This window comes from Pimephales promelas, chromosome 15 (genome assembly GCF_988280905.1).
Source record: "Pimephales promelas chromosome 15, fPimPro1.hap1.1, whole genome shotgun sequence".
Taxonomy (NCBI): Eukaryota; Metazoa; Chordata; class Actinopteri; order Cypriniformes; family Leuciscidae; genus Pimephales; species Pimephales promelas.
In genome coordinates this window covers 25936611-25959356 of record NC_142783.1, presented here as the reverse complement: position 1 = coordinate 25959356, position 22746 = coordinate 25936611, and the positions used below count along the sequence as shown (strand labels likewise).

The window sequence follows — 22746 nt, the reverse complement described above, 5'->3', positions numbered from 1 at the left end:
AACAGCGCCATCTGCCGGTGTTCTTACAAACTGTCCCAATGTGTGCCATCAAAATGTGTCACAAGCTCTTTCTTTCTTTCTTTCTTTCTTTCTTTCTTTCTTTCTTTCTTTCTTTCTTTCTTTCTTTCTTTCTTTCTTTCTTTCTTTCTTTCTTTCTTTCTTTCTTTCTTTCTTTCTTTCTTTCTTTCGTAATTAGTATAGAAATCGCAACTCACAGTTGTAATGTTACAGTAATACATTGTATACTGTATGCACTGCAAATTGAATATTAGAGTATAGAATAATACTCTTCTGGCAAAGTCAAACAATTGCTTTAAAACCATTTCCCCTGTACTCAAAATCAATCAATGCTTTCAGTTCATACACACATGAGTCAATAAAATAAGCACTACATATCATTCATTAGACACTACATAAAAAATAGAGAACACAGCATCCAGAACATTAAAAAAAAACATATTTTTTTGCAATTACATAAAAAAAGTATAGTAATTTTGTATACTGTATAGCGAAACGATCGGTCATTTCAAAAATAAATAAAAAAGTTTACGTTTTATAAGCACAAATGCTCGCCTTGCTCTGTTTTCTGATGCGCGTTCGTAACTCTCTTGTTCAAACTTCTTCATCAAAATGAACAAATCTTTTTTCGAGTCATGACTCGAAGGGTCCTAGATAAGACCCTTCTTCATCGTCTGGTGTCGTTTAAAGCCCTTTGAAGCAGCACTGAAACTCTCATTTGGACCTTGAACCGTTTGGTTCCCATTTGAAGTCCATTATATGGAGAAAATCCTGGAAGGTTTTCATCAAACATCTTAATTTCTTTTTAACTGAAGAAAGAAAAACATTGACATCTTAGATGACATGGGGGTAAGTAAATTATCAGCAAAAGTTTTTTTTAAAAAGTGAACTATCCATTAAGTTTTGCCTGCCTGTGTTTAGCATTTTGCGAAACATGAGTCACAGTGCGAAATGTGTTTTAGTGAGTGAGAATTGAAGGTCAATGAGAGATTCATTCTGCCTCAGCATTACGTATTCATGTTGGGTCCATCCTGTGGACATTTCACTTTTGCCATGTGTTTTCTGTTTTGCAACACAAGTGCATCACAGTGCGAAATGTGTTAGTGAGTGAGAATATGTTTAGAGTTTTGCATAAAGAGTGCATGAGATTTACAAATGGTGTCTAACTGCCTGAACTTACGGTTTTACAGAAAGAGTGGGCAAATTGGTTTTAGCACTTTAGCCATCCAGAAAGACTGCAAGGATACACATGTGACATTGATACAATACAGTCATTACATAAACAATTCCCTTTTGTCTTTGATTCTATTTTGAGCAAGAAATGAAACTTCAGTTGCAGATACTCATTTGTAGCCACTGTAAATTTAGAGTTGGATGGGTTTAGCTGGCTTGAAAATAGCTAGAGTGAAAGCATTTGTATCCCAGAATGGAGTCTCTCAGAGTAGCACTAGCAGGCCCGATTAAATGGATTTCGTCCAGAGGGAAGAGGGAGGGTGTAAACATTTATCGTCCAATAGTGGCCAGGGCCACGAGTGCTTGATATGCATTCTTTGCATCCCATGGTTCTCAGCCGGACAGAAGCAGAGAGGTCTGATGGTGTGCGCAATCTCAAAGAGCTGTTTGTTTCATCTTCAGAGTTTTGTGTTGGACACCATCCATTCAGAGAGAGTTTTCCACTTTACTCCATAATGTCAGACTGTGAGGGACTTCCAATGGGTGAGTATTGTTACCAATGTCAGGACATTCTGGATTTATCCTGTTTTTGGCTTGGCCTCACGCTGACAACTCATCCTGCAAATATGTTCTTATATTCTGCTTGATGAGAGAGCAAAGGTTTTAGCCATATATGGCTGCTCTCAGACTGACCGTCTCTATCATAGGGCATCTTAAGAGAGAGACTATCATTTTACAAATGTACTTCAGTTCTATAAGTGGATCTGTTGCAAAGTATGTGTTATAGTCTCCGCAAATAATTTATCTGTATCATACATCACAGCTGAGCACCATCGCAGCTGTTATTTTTAACAGTGCCGTGTTTTTATGTGCTTCCCGCATGGGTGTAGCTATTCATGGCAGTAGCTACATTTAACACATAAACATAATCCACGCTTGAAAGGATCATTTCCCTCTCATAGAGCAGAGTCTAGGAAAGTCTGAACGTTGGCTGGTTGTCTGCACAGTAAAAACAATCAGATATAAATAGACCTTCTCCCTCCTGGTGCGAGGAACATACTGTTTAGGCATTTGACCTGCTCAAGCATTGTTCTAGCCCAGTAAACTAATGTAACACAGTCTGAGGTAAAAACGCTTGTATTCTGTTCTGTTATACAATAAACTCAAGCAAAGTAATGTTAAACTGCAAATGATTTGTAATGAAATGGTTTGCACCCTTCTGTTTTGCAACAAATGCCTCCAGGTATGAGGATTATGCCATAACATAATGTTTAATATTTGAAGGTTTGTAATGGGAATGAAGTCAGTGCATTCACCTCCAAATCTCTGTGGGTGTTATCCTTATCAGCAGTCACATGTAATAAATCAATCCCATTATGTGTTTGCCAAGGCCAGTATTATTTATTAGGAATTTTGGCATGCATCCGAGTTTGAAAACATATAGATAAGTGTTTACCATCCACTCTGTTAGTGTACTGCTATTGCTGGGGTTTAAACTGTAGAATTTCTGTGATCAGTGATTTTTAGTCTGTGATCATTAATGGTCTCAGTTTGTGCAGCAGAGCCATGGAATACATTTGTTTTGTATGATGTTTATATGATCTTGTTCAAGACATTGAGATGCACTAATAATAATAACTTCACTAAAGTATCCTGTGACTCTGTTTTGTTATAGAGTCTCTTGAGAAAAGTTGTGCAGTCAGGGCCGGCACTAGCCATTTGGGTGCCCTAAGCACAAATGCTTGGTGGTGCCCCCATACCCCCCACCCCACCCCACCCCACCCCCCAACCACCCATACCCATGTATTTTAGCATTGACCCTGCATTCAGAAATACAAGACAAAATATTCATGGATTCTACTGAATCATTAACCATCATACAAAAATATTGCACACATTAGTCTTTTATATAATATAGGCCTATGTGTCACTGGAACATTTAAAACTCAAAACTCTATTCTACCTTTAAAAGAGGTCTGATGAGGCACAATATAATAATTCTGTACATAATTTGTAGGGCTGGGAAAAGATTAATCGTGATTAATCGCATCCAAAATAATGTTTGTGTCTACATTAATGATATAGGCCTATGTGTGTGTACTGTGTATACTTATTTTGTATATATATATAAATGCACATTTGCATGTATGTATTTAAGAAATATTTGTTATTTATATATAAAATATTTTAATTTATATATAATATAAATTATCTATAAATATATACAGTATATACATGCAAATATTTCTTAAATATATATGTGCATATGTGTGTATATTACAAAATAATTATATACAGTACACTCACAGATCATGTAGAAACTTTTATTTTGGATGTGATTAAGCTTTTCCCAGCCCTAATAATCTAATCTAATAATAATTCTAATTGCAGTTTCACCAACAGATGTCGCCCTTGGGCCTTTGACCGCATTATCCGCATAGAACAACAACGAAAAAACGTATCTAAGCGGTCTTCCTTTTCTTCTCAAACAAACTAACTGCATCTTAAACAGCCCAAGTTGAAAAATTTCCCGGAGAAACCCCCGGACCCCCGTTAAAATAAAAGATTCTACATGCTGAGCAAAGCCCTGGATCATTTGCACAACTACTAGCGACGCCCCCCTGGACATGCATACACGAAGCAAGGGCGCCTACAAAACTAACACTTTTATTTAAAACATTGTCTTAACTGCAAGCGAGTATTATCCCGCTGTCTCTTCTTTTCCCCTTTTTCCGCCCCCGACTCTTTGTGCCTTTTCGAGGCCATGTCTGATGTCGATCAGGTGTCTGCCAAATTTGACACTGATTGAGGAACAGACCACTGCAAGGTGGGGAAGGGGGGGCACCAGAGGGAGACTGGCACAGGAGATTCACCTTTTTCTCCAATTTGGTCTAGCCTAGGCATATTACTTTTGTATTGCTTTTGTATATTAACATGCTTTAGACATATTTTATTTGTTATTTATACTAGTAGCCTATTGTGATGATTTTTCACGACCCAGATTTTTTGGTGCCCCCCCAAGCACTTGGTGCCCTACGCGCAGTGCGTGATGTGCGTGTGCGGAGCGCCGGCCCTGTGTGCAGTCATGAGACAGCACATAAACAGATAACCTTCAGCTGTTTGCTGAATAATTAGTTAGGCTGCACTTTAGAATCCCTTTCATAATTGTGAAGAATGTCTTTGTTTAATGAAGCTCAGAATTTAATGAACCTACTTTGTATAACTATTGAGCCTCTGTGTAACAGAAGACCATTTGTTTTCCACTGACTGAATCTTTAAATGCCCCATATTAACTGCAGGCCTTGCACTAAATAAATAATCTGAAATAATCCAATTGAACGTACATTGTGATTGTTATTTCTCAGTTAAAAGAAATGCAGTCCAATACATTATTTAAAACTTGTCGTGAGTCTTCTGTTTGTCCCTGAGTTGGATGTAATTAAATAGATACACTTTCATTTATTTGTATTAAAATGTCCATTTTTGTGAGATAGATAAACCTCACACAAAGCTGTCTTTTTAAATAAGCTTCCGCTGCTTTAAAAACATGTTTTTAAATTGTATTTTATCATGCTTTTTCAGACAAAGATTTTCAATAGGCCTACTTAATTGCACAAAACAATGATAAAATATCCAAATATAAATTATGAGTTTAAAATTATATCTAAACAAGTGAAAAACATGTGATACGACTGGTCCACAGCTACATTTTTTGCCTCAAAGTTTTTTTTTTTTTGAGGAGAAACGTCACTGAGCATGATTGAGATTAAATATGACCCAGTATCTGTGGAAATACAAACAACACTCAAGGTAAATTTGACTTATAGACTTATTTTATTACATGTCATTTCCAGTCAAGAAACAATTTTACGCAAAAAGCGTGCCAATAAGGCTGTACAATTCGGATAAATAAAATGCTAGCTATAGCGTTAGCGAGGGTCATTCTCCCCACGAAATATTAATCATAATAATAATTCAGTGTCATTTCATTCACGGAATGCTATTAAACGCATAATAAGTGAAAATACTGATGGCGTTTCGAAAATGAAAGAATTCCTCTCTTCATTGTTGACAATGTTAGTGCACAAACAAGCTAGCAAGTCGCGGCAGTGTGTGTTTTGAAGGGGTGTTTATTTTTCTTCAGGGACAAAAGGGCTCATAGTTGAAGTAAACACGATTTGTTTACTAGCAACAGAACATTTAAGCTTTTCTCGCAAAATAGTTGAACAATGAGGGCTGAGGGAAATTTGTTGCATGATGTGCTTGCTGTAATGGAACCACAAGATGTCACTGTACAGCCATTTAAAATAACGCTAGTGGACACAGTAGGCTACGCCCACCTGCTATAGGTCAGATAATTCATAACAAGGGATATTTATATTGTGGTAGAATGGCATTTAGTTGTGTTTAGTTTAACTGTGTGTACACTAATGCATGACATAGTCAAACTGGTGTATTATAGTCTCTATCAAGGACTTAGACAGCTCTGCTCAATCTCTTGGGGTGAGTATTACGGCTTGGGCCTTTAGAGGACATTTACCCTATATGAGAGCTGACAGTTGAGGTGTGACAAACTGCCTGAAGCCTTCGTTTGTTTATATTTTGGTAGGCTAGAGATAAGCATTTCTTAATGTTTTACTGCCCCACCCTGGTCTCTCTTGTCATATGGGATGAGAAATAACAAAAATAATTTCATACATGGAGAGTCCCTTATTAGTGCAGTTCTTGCAGTTACAATTTACATTGCAAACATCTGTCATCATGGCATGATCTGTGTTGGTCTTTGCTGCATTAGAAGGTAATTGTGTTTTGCCATGTTGAGAAGCACTGTATTTTCCATTGCAAGATATATTTTGTATAATGACTTCACTCATCTGGTCTAGTCTGGGGAGGAGCATTTCCATAATGCAATTTCAGCCTTTCAGTGTTGGTAGGCAGAGTCATTCAAGATAGTATATTGATTGACCAGAGTAATCCTGACAATCTGAGACTGGTAATGTGAGGTTCTTGTAAAAGCATTTTCACACTGTGGAGAAAAGCACACCTACAGACAGTGCGTTTGCTCTATCTTATTTGTGCAATGTGATTTATGAGCCCTGTATTTGAACTGACCACTAATTGGTTTGATTAGTGAACTAGTCATATAGGTATACTGTAACATTAAACAATTAAGGTGTAAGTATATTAGGGCTAGCCTATATAATGTACAGAATACAACCTCTAATATATCCAAAATAACTAAGGATGCAGGAAATATTGGATTTGCATGGGCTGATTTTTTATTCATTTATATATTGAATATAATAATAAAGCTTTTTCCAGACACAGGTCCATATAACACATACATACATAAATACATACATAAAATATATATAAATAAATAAAATACACATTAGCCTATAGGATATACAGGCTATTGCACCAATGTCGTCTTAACCTAGAAGTGTATCTATAACAACTTTTCAGAGGACTGACAATTATATGGTTCACTGACTTGTCATTGTCAAAGCAACACATAAAACTAAACATCAGTTGTCTTACAAGTTGGTACTCTAGTAGTCACAAGCAAATGACTGGCACTATGCCACCTAGGGACACGAAGCAGCAGCCTTATTGCATCATTGTATGCTACCTTAAGCCTCTGCATAATCTTATTCTTATAGGTAGACCACAGTTGAGCAATATAAAGCGGTGTGATGTAAGTTCTAAACAGAAATCACTTCACAAGGTGCACAGAAAATCTCCTGATAAGCATGTTAGCTTGAGAATAAATTTTACAGCACTGACAGTAAAGGTCTTTGTCATCCGTCCAGTCATTGGATATGACATGACCTAAATATTTTACTTTCTCACACACAGCAAGAGGGCTATCTGACAAATAAAATGTCGGGAAAGTTGATTTCCTTTCCTCAATGCTTCTAAACTATCATTATGTGGCTTTTCTTTGCGTTAAACATTATGTCATAATCAAGGCCATACTGAGAGTACACCTTCAGCATCTGCTGCAGCCCAGCACTATATGGACAGAGCAGGACCAGATCGTCTGCATATAAGATGATTAACAATAGTGTTGCCCACAAGACAGACAGTTTTTAACCTGTTTAGCTGGTTTGATAATTCATCCATATAAACATTAAATAAAATAGGAGACATAATTCCTCCATGTCACACTCCATTACTAACATGGAAAGGAGCAGATATAAATGGCATACCAAAACACTAAAATTCTCACAAAAAAATTAGAGGCACTTCTATTCAGCAATTTTTCAAACAATCGTTCATGATTAATTCTATCAAATGCCTTTGACGCATCAGTAAAACATAGGAATATAGGTCAGCTTTCATGCTTTCTTTTGAGCCCAAACACATTGTAGTAGCATTATAATCATAATAAAGTTCAGCAGCTCATCCTCGACTATTACTCTGCCGTCTTCAGTATGGTAAATCTCCGTGCTGCTACACCGGCCGCCATTTTCGATGTCTCATATATATTGGATGTTTATTTGTGCATGCTAACTTCTAGATCACATTTGCAATCATCTAACATGTGCTAACACTAAAACATTGAATATATATTGAATTAATCAACTTCACTATATTGGCTTAAAACCAATGAAGGTCAGAGCAGGTACAAATAGATCCTAAATAACAACTTCACAGGTTTCCCTTTTACAGTGCAGTCCATTATTAATAATGACCTGAACCGTATACTACAATTCAAAACTCTTTTGGATCCGAGATCATGAATGATATGTTGTTTGATAAAGAAAATGTGCATTTAGAAAGAGCTGTGTGTTTGTTGCATAGGTCTATAAAGCATCATATATGTTCTTCTTAATATAATAACTGGGGGATGGGGGATGATGGGGGGTTTCCTTATTTCTAGCAGCCAAGTCAGATATGATTAATGTTTTCCCTGCTTCACAGAATACAGAGCTGTGCAAGCAGGAAAACATACCCTTATATAATCATCACGAAGGAAAGAACATTTGAATCGCATGTGTCCTATAACCAACATAGATTAAATATAACCTCATGTTTATAGTTAATTTTCGTACTACATGGCTGTCTGGAATATTTGATTTCGTTTGGCCGCATAAAAACTGATCATATTTGGGGATTTCATCTAATTTAGTGCATTTTAACTGTGCTGGCTGCATGCATGAGTGAATTTATGAGTGCTGATGTAAGCTTTAATGACATCATCATCTGAATGGGAACAGTAGGGGGTGGCGCGCACACGTTGTCCCTGATGTCCTTGATCCCTCTCCCTATTTGCCTGCCTGTTGGTCCACCCTCCCTGGTACCATCCAGACTACAGGGGTGATGGAAGGAGGGCCTTGACCAGGTGGTGGTCCGGGGTTTGTTGAGAATAATGTCTCAGGGGAGTCCGCATGGCTGGTTGCCCAGGTTCCCACCCACACCAGCTGTTTCACGAGTCCAAACGGGCCGGTAGTGAAGTGAAAAAGATTTGGGAAATGCAGATTATAATGTTTAATCAGGGTGGACCGGTCTTGTGTTTGTTTTGTGAGGAGTATATGGATCAGTGACAAGGATTATACTGCAATATTTATTGTGTATAAGAGCCCGACCGATAAAGGATTTTGAAGGCCGATACCGATACAAAAATTTATTGGTTTTAAAATCCGATATATCGGCCGATATTTTTTTTTTTAATTATTATTTCAGAAATGTGCAACAAAACATTAACAGATTTCCCTAACATTAGTTATTTGTAGTTATAGTTTTAACTAAAATAATATAATAATGCATTTTAAAAAGAAACTTGTTTCTTTTATTGTCACAACAGAAAAGACTGATGAGTGGCATTAGCTAGTTTTATGGTTAGCTAGTCTATGATGAGCCATAATTTAGCAATGGATGACATCATACTGCAAAGTGTAAAACATACATTTTCAATATAACAGGCCAAGGAGAGATGATACGTTTCATTGCTATAACTGGCACGCGCTATTAAAGAATATATTTTTTATTTTTTTATTTTTAATTTTATTTTTGAAATATTCATTTATCGGCCATTATAACTGCCGATACCGATAGTTTGGAAAATGCCTAATATCGGCCTGCCGATATATCGGTCTGGCTCTATTGTGTATAAAGCTGTAAAAAAAAAAATGAAATAAAAAAGACGCAGGGAAGCTAACTTTGTTTGTCCCAGCAAAGCTAGTCGTTCTGCTAATTCTGCTGATCTGTTTTTTTCCACTGATCTGGTGCTCTTTCATTGGAAAAATTAACTGCAGTTGTGTGTATGATGTCATTTAAATGATGTCGCTGTGGCTTGGCCAACATTTTGACTCGTAATGATGTGAATTGATTAGCTTTAGAGCTTTGGAAGTTGAACACACATTGTTTGTCTGCAATTGTGATGTCTAAATCCTTAGTAAATTCTGGACATGAACTAACTAACATCTTTTCACAGCCTGGAGGATCATGAGTGCTATTTCAATCCCCAAAGCAGATGATCCCTGTTCAGGGGCAGATAACTGTAAGATAGAAAGAATGAATGTGAGACAGAGAGTCACATAAAGAGCCATGAATCAGAGAAAGTAATTGGAATTATGTGTTACAAGAATCGCAGATCCATAGCAGGGCTTCGTTGTTGCCATTCAAAAAGTTTAGTGTCAGTGCAATTTTTTAATAGATTTTTAAAATAAGTCTCTTATGCTCATCAAGCTTGCATTTAATTGATCAAAAATACAGTAAAAACAGTAATATTGTGAAATATTACTTTTTGAAAATATAATTTTTCCTGTGGAGTCAAAGCTGACTTTGGCAATTATTTCAGTCTTCAGTGTCACATGATCCTTCAGAATAATTTTTTTAGGATTCATTCATTTTTCTCTGCATTTATTTAAAAAAATATTATTTTTGTAACAATATAAAGGTCTCTACTGTCACTTTGATCAACTGAATGCATCCTTGCTGAATAAAAGTGTTAATTTCTTTATGTATATTTATAAACGTTTGAGAAAATTCAGTACAACATACTGGCATACCAGTAATACTGTATATCAATATTTTACTCTAATACTGGTAGTCATTGTTACCCACTTTTTGGTCATTTTATTGCAAGTCAAGACAACTAATGGTCTGTTACGCATAGTAAGGAAGTGTTCAGACTGATGGTTGTGTGAATGCTGTAGGGCAGATGCTGTTGGTGACAGAGTCATAATAAACACGGCTAATCTAACATGAGATTATCCAGTATGATAAAGTAGGACAGCTCAGAGTTTAATTTCAAAGAGTGATTCAGAAAGCTTCAACTTCATTAGACCGTTGTTTTTTGCAATTGACCTATAGGCCTAGAGATTTCAGTGTCACTGGGGATTAGGCCTATATCTTCCCTTCACAAAGAGTCATTCATTCACTATAGCCTATGATTATAAATTGTTATACAATAAGAAGCTTGCACATGTAAAATGTTTTAATGAGCTGGTTGAGTGTGTGCTTCACATGAATGTTAATTCACTAATAGGCATTGGAGGAGAGAAAGCTGCAGCTGTTATTCTAAACCTCAGGCACTGGCATGGTCTATTACCCTGAGATTATCAGCACAACCTCCTGACATTGCTTATGACATACTAATGCAGTTGTACTACTGGTGGAGGAAAGAAGTCAGCTGATTACAAACATTATAACCATTTTTCATGTATTACATGCATATTATTGTGAAATATTTCACTATTATTTAACAATAGCTTGAACTACATACATTTAAAGAAACGTAAAAGAAAAGTTTAAAATCTGTTACGTGGCAAATTAAAACTTCAGCGGCCTTATAGAAAAGGAAAATCAAATACAATAAATACAATGAAAAAAAATTATAATATAAAACTTTTTTTACATTAGACTCATAGTTTAGAGGCAATTCTTCCTTAGTTATAAAGTGTGGTTAATATAAGCGTCTGTGGATGTGCAGGAATGTTAAAGTAGCAGTCTTTGGCAATCCCCAATGCTTTGTATATCATTTTGTGTTTGTGTGCAAATGTGCATATGTGTTTGTGTGCGTAAAGTGTAGCCAGCATAATTGGAGAACAATGGGAGGGTGTAGCTCTGTCCAGCTGCCACCCGAGGGATCCCCAGATTTACACAGAGATGATGAAGAGCTTCTCCCTTCCCCCAGCTGGTGTCTCTCTCCAGGGGGCCTAATCTCACTGCACCACCACTGTACTATATTTGCTTCTGTTTGCCCTGGGCCTCGATTAACAACACGCAGGCAGCCGATGCCAAAAAATAATCAAAAACCACTTGCTGTTCTATAGCAAAATGCTAATGTCACCGGTACAATTCAATTTGGAAAAGGAAATCATTGAATAGAGTTGTTATGTTTTGAGTTTTTTTCTGTATTCCTAATGTTTTCACTGTTACATTTAATTTAAGTATGTCATTACACCATTGCCTAGAATAATGATTTATATACTCAGCTGTCACTGCTGCTCTGATATGGTGATCACAGTAAACTCAGTCAAAAACAGTCAAATCATCAGATTCATCCGTGCATGAAGCGTGCGTGGAGAAGTAAAATTGACGTAAAAAAGGTTCCTTCCAGAATTGGTTAATGCATCTTTAAGATTAGAGTTAAAAATAAAAAAGTTTTTATTTTTGTCCTTCAATAAAACCTTTTACTACACATTTAGGTTATAAAATAATAAACTGCTTCAATAAATAAAAAAATAAAATAATGAAACAATACAATACAAAAAAACCATTTCCAATAATTTTTATGCGCTTATATTTTTATGTTCTGGCATTTTTAACTAATTTAACCACGCTCAACATTACCAATTACATTATAAAACAAAAACGATGTATTGCTGGTGCGATGGCATTAAAAATTGCAAACTTAAAATGAAAACTATTAGCCGACATGATCAAAAGTCCCGTTATTAAAGGGATACTCGACCTTTTTTTCATATTAAACTATGTTATTCCCTTAACTAAGACGAGTTGATACATACTGTCGTCTCAGTGCGTGCACTCAATCATTCTGGCGCGTGAGACACTTTGTTAGCACTTAACTAGCCCAGTTCATTCAATATGGGCCAAGCAGAGAAGCGACCAAACACCTCCATGTTTTCCCTATTTAAATAGGCATACAGTTACTCGAGTAGTGTCACTCGACCTAGGACTGTGACACAAAATAAAAGTCGAAGTGCTCCCAAGCACTTGCTGTGGTATTTCGCTATGCAATATAGTTAATATCCATTTTACACGCTTAGAAAAGCGCAACGTTTTATTTTGTGTCACCGTCCTACAGTAGGTCGAGTTACACTGCTTGTGTAACTGTATTTAAATAGGGGAAACGTGGAGGTGTTTGGTCGCTGCATACTTGGCCCATATTGAATGAACTGGGCTAGTTTTGTGCTAACAAAGTGTCTCGCGCTAGACGAGAGAGGTATACTGACTCGTCTTAGTTAAGGGAATAACATGTTTAATATGAAAAAACGGTGGAGTATCCCTTTAATGTTTTCAGAGAAAGAGACCACTTCATGTGGAAAATGCAGAAAAGAACTGGACTGTTGCTTCTGGGACTAATCCTTGATTTGATCTTTAGCGAACAGTCAGAAGTGTCTGTGTCAGCACTGTAATGGGGCCTGAGAATAAACACTATATGCCATCTGATGCTGTAGATTCAAGAAGCACTGCTGGACAGCAAAGGGACATGAAAATGTCTCATCATCCACCTTGGATCATTTCATATTTTTTCGGCTTCTGATGTAATGCCATGGCCAAATTGAACACAGTCACCCCAGAAATCTAATTTAACACAGCTCTCGTCCACTTTCCATTATTTCACGGTGGGGGATGGGGTCAGGAGAATAATCTTTACAGAGGCTCTTCTAGCTTTCTCTGTGCTTTTCTTCTTCTTTTCAATTTGACTGTGTTTTTTCTGTTTGAAGATGTGTAAATACAGACCACGTCGTCATCTTTATGCATATTCCTCCATATGAGCCTGCCTCCTGAATAATTTAAAAAAGGTTTTCCCCTGTGAAAACCCACAGTCAAAACTGAGATACATCCTTATTCTTCTTCTGCCAACCTTGGCTTCTCTTTGATGGTCTTCCAGACAGCTTTGTCTGTCTGAAGGCAGATAAGCTTTGAATAGTCAATGCTTGTTTGGATTGTGGAATAATAAAGGGTGGAAAGTGTGAGGTCATCCCTAAAAACCTTGCTCCACGTGGAAAGCACTGCTTTAGTTTATTTCTTTTGTGTCTGCAGTGTTGGGGTAACTCACTGCAATTTTTAAGTAATTTGACAGCTTTTCAAAACAGCATAGCAGTATAGGCTATCTACATTTCTGATTACTTGTGGTATAGCGTGACAAATTCGTCACTATTTATCGTTGCGTACAAAGTGAACTGCTTTGCTCAAACATGTTTACCTAAATATTTACTAAACTCAATATTTTATATAAGGCATTTGGAAATCTGATTCGTTTTAGTGTATATCAGATTATTTAGGGCATTCATTTTAATGAACTGACTAGAAAAAAGATTATTGTGCAACATTTTACGATTTTGTTGTAGTGAAATATTTAGTTGCCATTAATCACCCCAGACCTAAACCTACCCATAACCGAAGCGTGTTATATTGACGCTAAAGGGTGCCACGTGCGTCAGATTTAGACGCAATGTCAAAAGCGTCACTATATGACGCCCTAGGATGAGAATGTGTTGCATTTTGTCACTCTGTTGTATAAATTGTGGTTCTTTATAACTTTTTTGTTGTTTTTGGTGTTCATGTACCCGTTTAAACCTGGAGTAATGATGCTGAAAATCCAGATTTGCCATCATGAATTAAATTTTATTAAAATAGATCAACATATATTTTATTACAATATATTCAATTAGAGAAGCTATTTTAAATTGTAATAATATTTAGCAAAATTACTGTTTTAGTGATTTTTTTTTGATCAAATTAAAAATTAAAAATTTAAGAGCATAAGATTTAAACGTTTTTAAAAATCTTACAGACCAAAATTTTGAATGGTAGTATAGATTTATGATTTATGTTTTTTTGAGTGCTATATATCATTTTCTCATGGCAAAGCCTTGACGTGTCTTTCACAGTACAGTGTCTTTCTTGCTTTCGTGAAACGTGAAAGCTTAAATTTAGCCTCACCCACACAAACAACACAGTCATAATCCTCTTTACTCCGGTGTACGGTTTACATACAAATGAATTTCTGAATCTGTGGATCCAAACACACACAGATACATTTAATCAGTAGTAGCCCTTTACCAACTCTAAATATCGATTCACCCTAACTTGTGTGCACATTTTCGGGACAACCCTAATGCAGTACAGAAAACCTCTTCTGGCTTGTCCCACTGCATCAGAGTGGAGTCTCACTCAGCTGGAGGGGGAGGATTTATGTTTTGAGGGAGACTCCGCCCCCTGTGCTCTGATTGGTCTGTTCCCCACTGTCAGACCGGGACTCACAGACAAGCTCAACGGAGAGTCCTCGACATTACACAAACACTCACACACTCTCAACATTCGCACATACTCCTCTGAGAGCTCAAGCCCGGTACTGGCTTATTTTTCTTCTGGGGATCTCTAACAGTAACACACCACAGGAAGGATCGGGAGAGAAAAAGTACACAAGAAGATCTGCATTTTGTAACTTCATAAATATTTTCACTTTCTGTTTTTTTTTGGGAGTCCCATTCAAGGAGAGCGTCTGAGTTAGCGTGACTCGAGCATTGGGTGAATGGGTTGTCATGGTGACTGACACTGGCAGGCTGACCCCAGAAGAAGACTGGATGTTGAATGGACAGAGAGCTGCAGTGGCCAGCCAGCGAAAGTAACAGGGAGTTATCGGAAAAAGGGAAGACGGGAGGAAGAGAATGGAGGACGGCTTCTCCAGCTACAGCAGTCTCTATGACACCTCCTCACTGCTGCAGTTCTGCAATGGTAAACCCATTTTTTGTCTTTAATCTGAGAACTTGTCCATCTTCAAGTTTAGGTAAACATGTTGCTTGGAGTTGGACGGCGGTGCCTCAGGTGCTGCACTTAACCTTTCTGACCTTTTTTAGTCCCTCAACTTTGGCAGAAAGATTATCAAGATCCTCTTGACTGTGATGGATCATTTCGAAAAGGATTGATACCAGTTTACAGTTTTTTTTCTTACTGGCTTCTAGCTGAAATGATCCCAAAGCAAATGTTTCTTGAAGGAAATATCATGTTTTCAAGATTCTTAAAGTGTTTTAGGTACCTGAAGCTCTAGTCACTCGACTCACTCCTGAGATTGAATGTGTTTGATGTTATTTTTGAGAGAGACAGTTATGTTTTGAATGAAACAATGCAGTGACAAATCTCTTACCTCTTATTACATCACACCGTTCTACATAAAAATGAAACCGAAGACCTTTGCGGCAAGAGAAAGAATGAGGATGTCGTTTTGATTTGTTGAGGTGTTGTCGTTTTTGAGGGTGTTTTTGTTGTTCTGCCAGCTTGATTGTCATCTGTAGTCATGTGATTGTGTATGTTTTCTGGCTGGTGCTTCGAAGGGCTGATGATGATAAAAGAAGGGGGGATTTCCTTGTTACAGGATGAATAAAAGTATGTCACTGTTCTGTCATACACCATTAATCTCTTGTATCAAGAGACCTCATGAGAGAAAGCAGTCTGAAGTTCTCCCTGCTTATGTACAATCAATGTGATGATGTTGCATGAGTTTCTACATTAATGAACTGTAATTGGGCAGGGTTTACTGTATGTAACTCTACTCAAATTGCTTGCAAAAGTAAGTACATCTCATTTTTAGTTTGTTCTAGGCATGCACAATATTCGTACCATGTCAGTTATCAGTGAGAGATTTTATAATTTATCAATGCATACAGCACACAAATATGAAACTATATATATATGCTAATTTCCTTTGTTTACATTATGGTTACCTTTATCATCACCTAACACTCTCTTAGAATTAATTTTTAAACTCATATTTTATTATGAAGGATATTTTTACATTTCATTTAATATTTAAATGTATTATTATTAATTCATATTATTATCATTTTATAGAAATAATGTATATTTAGCAAAACCTAAAAATTCAAAAACCTTTTAGAATTCATTTTTAAACTCATATTTTATTATGAAGAATATTTTTACATTTAATTTTATATTTAAATGTATTATTATTAATTCATATTATAATCATTTATAGAAATAATGTATATTTAGCAAAACCTAAAAATTCAAAAACCTTTTAGAATTCATTTTTAAACTCATATTTTATTATGAAGAATATTTTTACATTTAATTTAATATTTAAATGTATTATTATTAATTCATATTATAATCATTTATAGAAATAATGTATATTTAGCAAAACCTAAAAATTCAAAAACCTTTTAGAATTCATTTTTTAAACTCACATTTTATTATGAAGAATATTTTTACATTTAATTTAATATTTAAATGTATTATTATTAAGTAATATTATAATCATTTTATAGTAATAATGTATATTTAGCAAAACCTAAAAATGGATATCTATTTTCAAATTTAAAATTATTGATTTTAGTTTTTAGTATTCAGTTTTTCATATTCAGTGTGGATATTGAGATCATCTGAGGTTACCAACTTGAGTTTACACTGGAATTATGATAAGATTGTGCTGTTGTAGTGTCTCTTTCATCATCTTAAAAGACATGTCGCCTATAAGAATCTTCCATTCAGGATCTGACAGCCCTTTAACCTGTTATATTCCTCATTCATCAGTTCTGAACATTGTGTTTTACAAGTTCTTAAATGAAAAAAGACAATCGCTCTGCTTTTTTTGTCTGTTTGACTGAATGATAGTGAGAGTTGCTGCGATGGCTGGGCTGTATTCTGGCTTGTCAGGCCAGCATAGGACTGTGGGTAATTGAATGAGGGTGTGCTGGAGAGCGCTGCGGTGAGGTCATTCAGCAGTACAGTGCTCAGCCGAAGCTCTGGATCTGGTATGAAGTCATTTGTTCTTAAACGCTTCACGAGTTTCTGGTCAGCCAACCATACTAATGTAGGGATACTGGGTCAGCAAACAAATTTCCTAGGCAGATTCTATAGGCATTAGATTTAACCTTCATTTAAAGTGTTTACAGCATCAGACTCATCTGCTTACTGTTTTATTTAGGACAAGATAGACTCGATAGAGTTTTTAAGGACATCCAGAATCTCTTGGGAAATAACCAAGATGATGACCACATTTTGGCTTGATTGAACAGTCATTTAAAGGTTTGTCTTAAAGGGTTTATTCACTCAAAAATAAAACAATATATTTATCATTTATTTACCTTCATGTCCAATGTGTCAATGTGGTTTTGGGTCCAAAATGGGTCCAATGTGGTTTTGGCACATGTTGATAAAGGTTTGGGATGACATGAATGTGAATAAATGATGACAAGATTTTAATTTTTGAGTCAACTATTCCTTTAAGATGGACCTTTAAATGATTGTTTTCATTCAGCCAAAACGTGACCATCATCTTGGTTATTTCCTGAAGGATCATGGAGGGAACATAACCTAATGTCCTTAGATTAAACATTGGCGATGAGTTCTGGCAAAAGCAGTAACAGAATATCCGTTGTTCTGGCATCTAAACCTCTTCCAGACGTCCCAGTATTTTTGACTGCTGTTGTCTCATTCAGCCCCTGCTGCCAAAGAAGTGTTCTTGGCACTCGGCTCTCACTTCTTATTGGCTGTCCTTTGAGCCACTGATGGATGCATGTGCAACAGGATTAGGATTAAAGACCTGCTCACGTTACCGACCTAACTAGACAAGAAAACTCAAAAGTGAGTAAGAATGAATGTCATGAACAAAAGCTTCCACTTGCCTCTAAACTTGAGCTCTCCACAACCTTGGCAGCAAGGATGTTAAAATTGGAAAACCTAATCCAATTCATAAGAGCCACAGTTGGAAGAAATTGACAAGGCTGTCAGTTGAATTTGGAGGTAAATATTGATGCACAGTAATAACTCTTTCAAGGCTGTCGATTTGTTCAAAGCTAGCCATCAATTTCCTTTAGTATTATTATGGCTCTTGAGCTGTTATTTATTGATCAGTGGTCTCATAAAAAATAGCAGACTGAGGGATAATAAAAGTCCTCCCCTAAATAGGACATATTGACATGGCCGTTGTTTGTCTGTTATGTAGCAGACCCCAGATGACTTGCATTGGTTCTTTATCTAGCATACGCTACTGATAACAATTCTGAAACCATCTGCGTGGCCTTCTGACGAAACCAAAGCTATTAGTGCTTCTCTCTCTCTCTCTTGCATGTTTTTCATTTTCTAAATACTCTTCTGTTTGAAATGTTGGGGTCAGTACGATTTTTTTTTCTGTATTGGGCCTTTTAGTCATGAGAACTGGATTGTTGAAGGTGTGACATCAGAATTCCCGCTGAAGGCGTAGTATTGTGCTATTTTTGTACATTAAGGAGGAATATTCCACTCGTTCATTCCCTCTCAAGGGCTTCCAAAACAAAGAGTCCTTTGTGGGGGTGTCAAGCAGACAGGATTATTCAAATTTTGCTTCAAAATATGCTAATGCTTTGCGATGGCAAAATGTGGTGCATTACTTTATGGAGTTGTGTCGTCCAGCCAAAAGCCTTTCTGGGATTATATACAGTACTTGCATTTTTCAGTATTTGTTGTTTGAATGTCTATTGTCCAATGGAAATTTTAGAACTGTAATTTGCACCACTGGGAAGGTGAGAGCCATGCAAGCCCCAATGTACTTTTATTCATAACAGAGTGTACAAGAAATAAGATACTTGAAAATACAAACACTTCAGTGTTATTAGTATTATTATAGTATTAGCTTTTATTTTTATGCAAAATTTTCAATTCAGTTTACGTTTTAGTAATTATGTTATTGCTTTTGTCATTTTTTAATTATTATTACTTCTTTTTTTTTTTTTACATTTTTTAAATATCTCTATTTAGCATTATTTTATTTCCGTTTTTTTTTTGTAACTTTTATTTTATTTCAGTTAGTAGCCATGCTCAGGCAACATATTCAAATTTATGTTTGTCCAAATTAAGTCCAAATTAAACATGATTTAATGACTCGTAAATGTAAGTACACATTGATGGCCTAAGACACGAAATGAGCGGTTTGAGTGAGAAAACGAATAGTATTTAAATTGGTTTTACCTCTTGTAACCACAGCCACGTCCAAGTGATCTGGTTACAAGAGGTAGAAACGATATAAATACTGTTCGTTTTCTCACACAAACCGCTCGTTTCGTGTCTTAGGCCATCAATGTGTACTTAAATTTACGAGTCATTGAATCATGTTTAATTTGGACTTCTCTGTGCATACTCTTTGAGGTGGACCCCATAGACCTCCATTTTATGACTGATAGACACAAACGGTTTGACCTAAAAATATTAAAATTGAAAATACTGTGAAAACAAAAACACCTACATCTTGGATGCCCTTGAGGTTAACTGAAACATATCCAAAATTAATTTCAAAGTGAACTATCCCTTTAAATTGTTTCAAGTTGAAGTAAACATTTATGTTTTATTTCAGGTTTATTTCAATTAAGGAAATAGATTTGTACTACACTGACACACTTTCTGTTTTCCATCAGCTCAGTTGTGCTGAGCAGGGGCTTGACATATGATTTCCGCATGTAACATCCAGTGTCATTACCACACGACATCCGCATCCCACCCTAAGAACAACACTTTAGTTTATTTAAACCACCCCCACCACCCACTGTTCTGGGCTGTTTGTTATGTGTGCACAATGTGCTGGGTTCTGCAGGAGAAGAAAGCCCTGGCTTTCAAGCACACTGAAAAGAGCATTGTGTCAGAAGCGGGAAAGCAGAGCCAGCCATGAGTTAATGCTGCCCTACTTTTCTCAGTCAGACTCTCTGCGACTCCTTCTAAATTCTCCTTCCCTTCTTCCCTGCCTCGTTTGCCACCAGAGCTCCCCGCCGTTTGTGCCATTTCTCAGGAGAGCATGAGTCAGCACAACCAGCGGTTTCTGCTCTACTCCAGCGTGCCTTTTCCAGGTCGGTTTTTGTGTTTTCATCTCTATGGTGACTGTGCTGGACTGAGAGGGTCTGCCACAGGGTGGGTCCCATAAACAGAGGCCTTGGCTTGATTAAACATGGAGTCAGATAAGTGTTTTGTTGTTCGGAGGGTTGTGTGTGTCGTTCCTTACTGTGTTTGACAGTAAGGTCACCTGTGACTGAGCGAGTGGGCTTTCATCATTAATTAGTATGTCGAAATGTTCAAGGAGCATGTGGTTAGGGAGTCATTTGGAGCTTTCTTTATGTTGGCTTTAAGTTTAACTATAACATTTTACTAGCTATCCAAAGTTGTGTATTTAACTTATGTGCTAAAGTGCAATATCGCTTAAAACATTTGCGATTAAAGCATCGTTTCCATGCCATGTGTTCAAGAGAACAAAATCGTAACTTCTTGGGCAATTTTCACAAAAAGATTTAAAATAAAAATGAGTTGCAGCAATCAGTGAAGACACCGTGGCTCATAAATCACAGGTTTAAATGGTGATTTTTCACTATTTAAATCAGGATCTGCATTTTCATGGGTTTAAATAAAATATTTTTGTTATAAGAGATAATAAAAACAAGTTTGTGCATCAAAACCACTCCTTTCATGGCAAAAAATGTATTTGATTTTCTGACAGCCGAATGTAACATTTTTGACAAGACAAATATGTCCGTCTTTCAGTAAAATAAACTTCATTCTGTAAAATTAGTATAATGAATATGCAAAAAGCATTTTGAATGTTTCCAGCATGTTGTATAATTACCCACAAATCATTTATAAATTACCTTTTACACATTTTCACATCTGTCAGAAACTTCCAACTGTCAGTTGTACTATTAACTGTAACTAAAACATCGTCTTAAAAAGGATAGTTCACTTTGAAATTAATTTTTGATATGTTTTAGCTTACCCTGAAGTGCATCCAAGATGTGTCTTTGTTTCCACAGTATTTTCAATTTTAATATTTTTAGGTCAAACCGTTTGTGTCTATCAGTTATATAATGGAGGTCTATGGGGTCCACCTCAAAGAACATGCACAGAGAAGTCCAGATTAAACATGATTCAATGACTCGTAAATGTAAGTTCACATTGATGGCCTAAGACACGAAACGAGCGGTTTGTGTGAGAAAACGAACAGTATTTATATCGTTTTTACCTCTTGTAATCACAGTCACGTCCAAGATGTAAGCTAAAACATATCAAAAATTAACTATCCCTTTAAATAATAATGGACATAACTATGTTCTAATAATTCATTCTGATCAAATGTCTTGAGCATAAAATACGAACCCACACTTTTGAACAACAGTGTTAGACTGTGAAAATAATCAATGGGCTTCATTTGTTAAACATTAATAGAAATTTCTAAGTAGTTTGTACATTGAGTTTTATGAGTGATAGACCGATATATCGGCCAGATATATCAGTGTTTCCCAAAAGCATCCTGACTTTGTAGATAAAAAGTAGATCAAAGAGCCATATTGGTGGCACGATGCTTTTGGGAAAATGCAGCCCATGCCAAAATAATTTTTCATCTAATATTTGGCCGTGTTCACATTAAACTGCTGAGCTACGTCTCATCTCTGGCCAGCAACTCATTTGTAGGACACCAACATTTAGCTGGTTTGATCCCAAAACAACACACAAGCTCTGTTCATAGTCTCATGCACCCATACATCAGAGCGTGTTAAGCCTGCGCACTTTCTCCCGGGACACAGGGATAACCACTGATCAGGATCGGCTCAGTATTCCTTTAATCCTCTCTTAGCCCAAACGCTTCCTGCATCCCAACAGCGAGGCTTGGGGCTCGAGCGTCGTCGTCTCTAGAACACCCCCCTCTTTGATTTCAAGCCAGTGGTATCACCCTGCCTCTGCGGTTCACACAAAGTTGTTTTCTCTGCTTCCCCGGCTGCCTCGAGGAGATTAACTGGGAACAAGACTGCGGGCATCTCCGCATCACTTGTCACTGACTCGGTCCTGTCTGGAGTCTCTCTGTGGGGATGGAGGCTGTGTGTGATTAATGAACACACACGTAAACCAATTTAGCTTCTGCCGCCTGTCTTACACATGCTGGCGAGGTTCTGGCAGCAGGCTAACAGCTTCTGTAGGCATTTTTAGTAAGCAGTGCATGAAAGAGAGGGAGAAAGATAGAGCTATTTGGCAAGCCATCTACTCTTTGTCCTCTTTTCATAATTCCCAATATACTCTCATGAGTGGTGCTTGCTCAGGGGCCATCCACACTGGACATGTTTTCGAGTCTACCTGCACTGTTTTTCAAATTGTTCTTCTGTTTAAAAATCACAATGTGATGGAAGGAGCAACAGACCTTTTCTTCCGTGTTGTCATGTACATCCAAGTGAAACAGATTGAAAAAAAAAAATGTAGGGCGGGACTGGATGGATGCAGATCTGAATGCGAGCTTGCAGTTTAAATGAGTTGAGAAGTCTGGCAAACGTCACCCGAGAGAAGAGAAGACTGTTGTTTAAGCGGAAGATCGAATTATGACATTTTTGA

General features: G+C 36.7%; 1 protein-coding gene across 8 annotated transcripts in view; it reads left to right on the top strand.

Annotated features, from left to right (window-relative positions):
• Positions 1 to 1562: 1562 nt before the first annotated feature.
• eml1 (EMAP like 1) overlaps positions 1563 to 22746 on the top strand; it is a 50063-nt gene continuing 28879 nt past the window's right edge. For 5 of the 8 annotated variants that reach the window (XM_039668783.2, XM_039668774.2, XM_089120420.1 and 2 more), the window contains exon 1: positions 1563 to 1734. In XM_039668783.2, coding sequence (XP_039524717.2) covers positions 1578 to 1734 — 157 coding nt within the window. In that variant the 5' untranslated portion in view covers positions 1563 to 1577. Of the gene's footprint in view, positions 1735 to 14237; positions 15130 to 20057; positions 20229 to 22746 lie in introns of those variants that run through there. The other 3 variants (XM_089120422.1, XM_089120421.1, XM_089120423.1) reach the window with 3 other exon arrangements.